Source organism: Piliocolobus tephrosceles, chromosome 14, assembly GCF_002776525.5.
Source record: "Piliocolobus tephrosceles isolate RC106 chromosome 14, ASM277652v3, whole genome shotgun sequence".
In the NCBI taxonomy this organism is placed as follows: Eukaryota; Metazoa; Chordata; class Mammalia; order Primates; family Cercopithecidae; genus Piliocolobus; species Piliocolobus tephrosceles.
The window spans coordinates 60,131,752-60,134,769 of record NC_045447.1 but is presented as its reverse complement, the minus strand read 5'-3'; the positions used below and the strand labels follow the sequence as shown (position 1 = coordinate 60,134,769).

Here is a 3,018-nt window from a genome sequence, read left to right as displayed (position 1 = left end):
GATGTTGGCAGGTCATTTAGCATCAGCTGTTTTGCTGAAGTTGTGTGTGGGATTAGCAGAGGGGAGGGTCTGCTTGCTGCTCAGGCCCAGAGAAGCCCTGGCTCCATCCCAACATCTTATTTGCAATCTAGGGGGGGCCTATTTTAACAATTTCAGCAAATCTCCCTCCAGATCCCTAATGGACACCCTGCAGCCCTCTCCTCTACTGCCTACTAATCCCCACACTGACTGGCCTCCTCTCCCATTCTTTTACCCACCCTTCCTTTTAATCTCTAACCCTTTGCTTGAACTCCTTTTGGTCTCTACACAAGAAATCTAACTTTCCTTATCAAATTCCCATCATGGAGACAATACCTTCTTCATGTACCTGAAACTCACAGGGTATGAGGGTTTGCATAGCTCTTGTTTCTCTGTGTCACTTTTCTTGCTACTTTGCCCTCTCTCTCAAGACTCCCTTTCTATGAAGCCCATAGAGTGCACTTGCAATGACCATGTGAAGGGGCACAGAGAGCAGTTTGGAGCACAGGTGTGGTTGATACTAGCTTCCCCCATTCAGAGGTGATAAGACCTAAGAGCACATTGGGTGGTTGAGAAGACTAAAGGATTTGCTGTTGAAGAGCATCTAACAGAGGACCTGGCATATTGCAAGCACTCAATGAATGATTTGAAAGGCATTGACATGGTTTGGCCAATGCCTTTTAAGTAGAGAAAGGAACCTGAAAAATCTTTAATTTTTCCCACCTTACCTCAGCTGTTAGAAAGCTCAGGACATTTCTTTTTTCCCCTTAAAAAAACAAAAAACAAAAAACAAAAAACAAAGCTATAAGCTGGGCATGGTGACTTGTGCCTGTAATATCAGCTATTCAGGAGGCTGTGGTGGGAATATCACTTGAGCCTAGGAGTTAGAGGCTGCAGTGAGCTATGACTGTACCACTGTACTCCAGCCTGGATGACAGACACTGCCATATATATATATACACACACACACACACATATATGTATTTAAAGTTATAGATCCCCCTCCCCTCTCCGGGTTCGCGTAGGGAGTCGGGCCCCGGGCCGCCACCGTCACCTCTGTCGCTATCGCCTTGTTTCCCCATCCCCTGCCATGGCCAAGGACCTCTCCGCGGCCACGTCCTACATGGAAGATGATTTCTACTGCCCCGTCTGTCAGGAGGTGCTCAAAACCCCCGTGCGGACCGTGGCCTGTCAGCACGTCTTCTGTAGAAAATGTTTCCTGACTGCAATGAGGGAAAGCGGAGCACATTGTCCCCTGTGTCGTGGAAATGTGACTAGAAGAGAGAGAGCATGTCCTGAACGGGCCTTAGACCTTGAAAATATAATGCGGAAGTTTTCTGGTAGTTGCAGATGCTGTGCAAAACAGATTAAATTCTTTTTTTTTTTTTTTTAATTTTTTAATTTTTTAATTTTTTATTTTTTATTTATTATACTTTAAGTTCTAGGGTACATGTGCATAACGTGCAGGTGAAATCAAAGAGGACACAAACAAATGGAAGAACATACCATGCTCATGGATAGGCAGAATCAATATTGTGAAAATGGCCATACTGCCCAAGGTAATTTATAGATTCAATGCCATCCCCATCAAGCTACCAATGAGTTTCTTCACCGAATTGGAAAAAACTGCTTTAAAGTCCATATGGAACCAAAAAAGAGCCCGTATTGCCAAGACAATCCTAAGTCAAAAGGACAAAGCAGGAGGCGTCACGCTACCTGACTTCAAACTATACTACAAGGCTACAGTAACCAAAACAGCATGGTACTGGTACCAAAACAGAGATATAGACCAATGGAACAGAACGGAGCCTTCAGAAATAATGCCACACATCTACAACCATCTGATCTTTGACAAACCTGAGAAAAACAAGAAATGGGGAAAGGATTCCCTATTTAATAAATGGTGCTGGGAAAATTGGCTAGCCATAAGTAGAAAGCTGAAACTGGATCCTTTCCTTACTCCTTATACGAAGATTAATTCAAGATGGATTAGAGACTTAAATGTTAGACCTAATACCATAAAAACCCTAGAAGAAAATCTAGGTAGTACCATTCAGGACATAGGCATGGGCAAGGACTTCATGTCCAAAACAGATTAAATTCTATCGCATGAGACATCATTACAAATCTTGTAAGAAGTATCAGGATGAATATGGTGTTTCTTCTATCATTCCAAACTTTCAGATCTCTCAAGATTCAGTAGGGAACAGCAATAGGAGTGAAACATCCACATCTGATAACACAGAAACAACCAAGAGAATACAAATTCTTCTGGTCATCCTTCTTTTAAGTGTCCCCTGTGTCAAGAATCAAATTTTACCAGACAGCGTTTACTGGATCATGGTAACAGTAATCACCTATTTCAGATAGTTCCTGTGACATGTCCTATTTGTGTGTCTCTTCCTTGGGGAGATCGTAGCCACATTACCAGAAATTTTGTTAGTCATCTAAATCAGAGACATCAATTTGATTATGGAGAATTTGTGAATCTTCAGCTAGATGAAGAAACCCAATATCAAACTGCTGTTGAAGAATCTTTTCAAGTAAACATCTGAAGGCTGTAGACATCTCTGCATCTTTGTACCTGCAAGTGCCATCTTTAAGGGGGAAACTACATGAAGTCACTGTTTCAGTAACTTGATGTGTATATTAATAAAAGTAATTCAGTCATTTTAGTTTTTTATTGAAAATAAAGGTGGGGCTTCTAAAAACTTCATCCTCTTGATAAGTTAAAAAATGAAAGTTATGACATGAGCTTTAAAAGCATAAATAAGATATTTCACTTTACATGTAACGGTAAAAGAGACTCCCTGTTGTACTTTATCTTTTTGTAATATTAAATATTCTTGAATTTTTCATTGTTATGTTGCTTTTGAAATTTGGTGCATTCCTCCCATTTATTATTGTACACATTTAACACACAGTACCAAATTTTGAACGATGTGATTGATATAACCTAACAAATCTGAGCCAGTTATTAGAGTTGCAGAATAGAAACTT

At 40.5% G+C, this 3,018-nt stretch overlaps 1 protein-coding gene across 1 annotated transcript; it reads left to right on the top strand.

Moving 5' to 3' along the window:
• Window positions 1–1,108: 1,108 nt before the first annotated feature.
• LOC111534195 (E3 ubiquitin-protein ligase RNF138-like) lies at window positions 1,109–2,688 on the top strand. Its single transcript, XM_026453875.1, is given in 3 exon segments — window positions 1,109–1,384; window positions 2,113–2,266; window positions 2,269–2,688. Coding segments are annotated over 3 exon segments (735 nt in total). The 3' UTR covers window positions 2,574–2,688.
• Window positions 2,689–3,018: the final 330 nt, after the last annotated feature.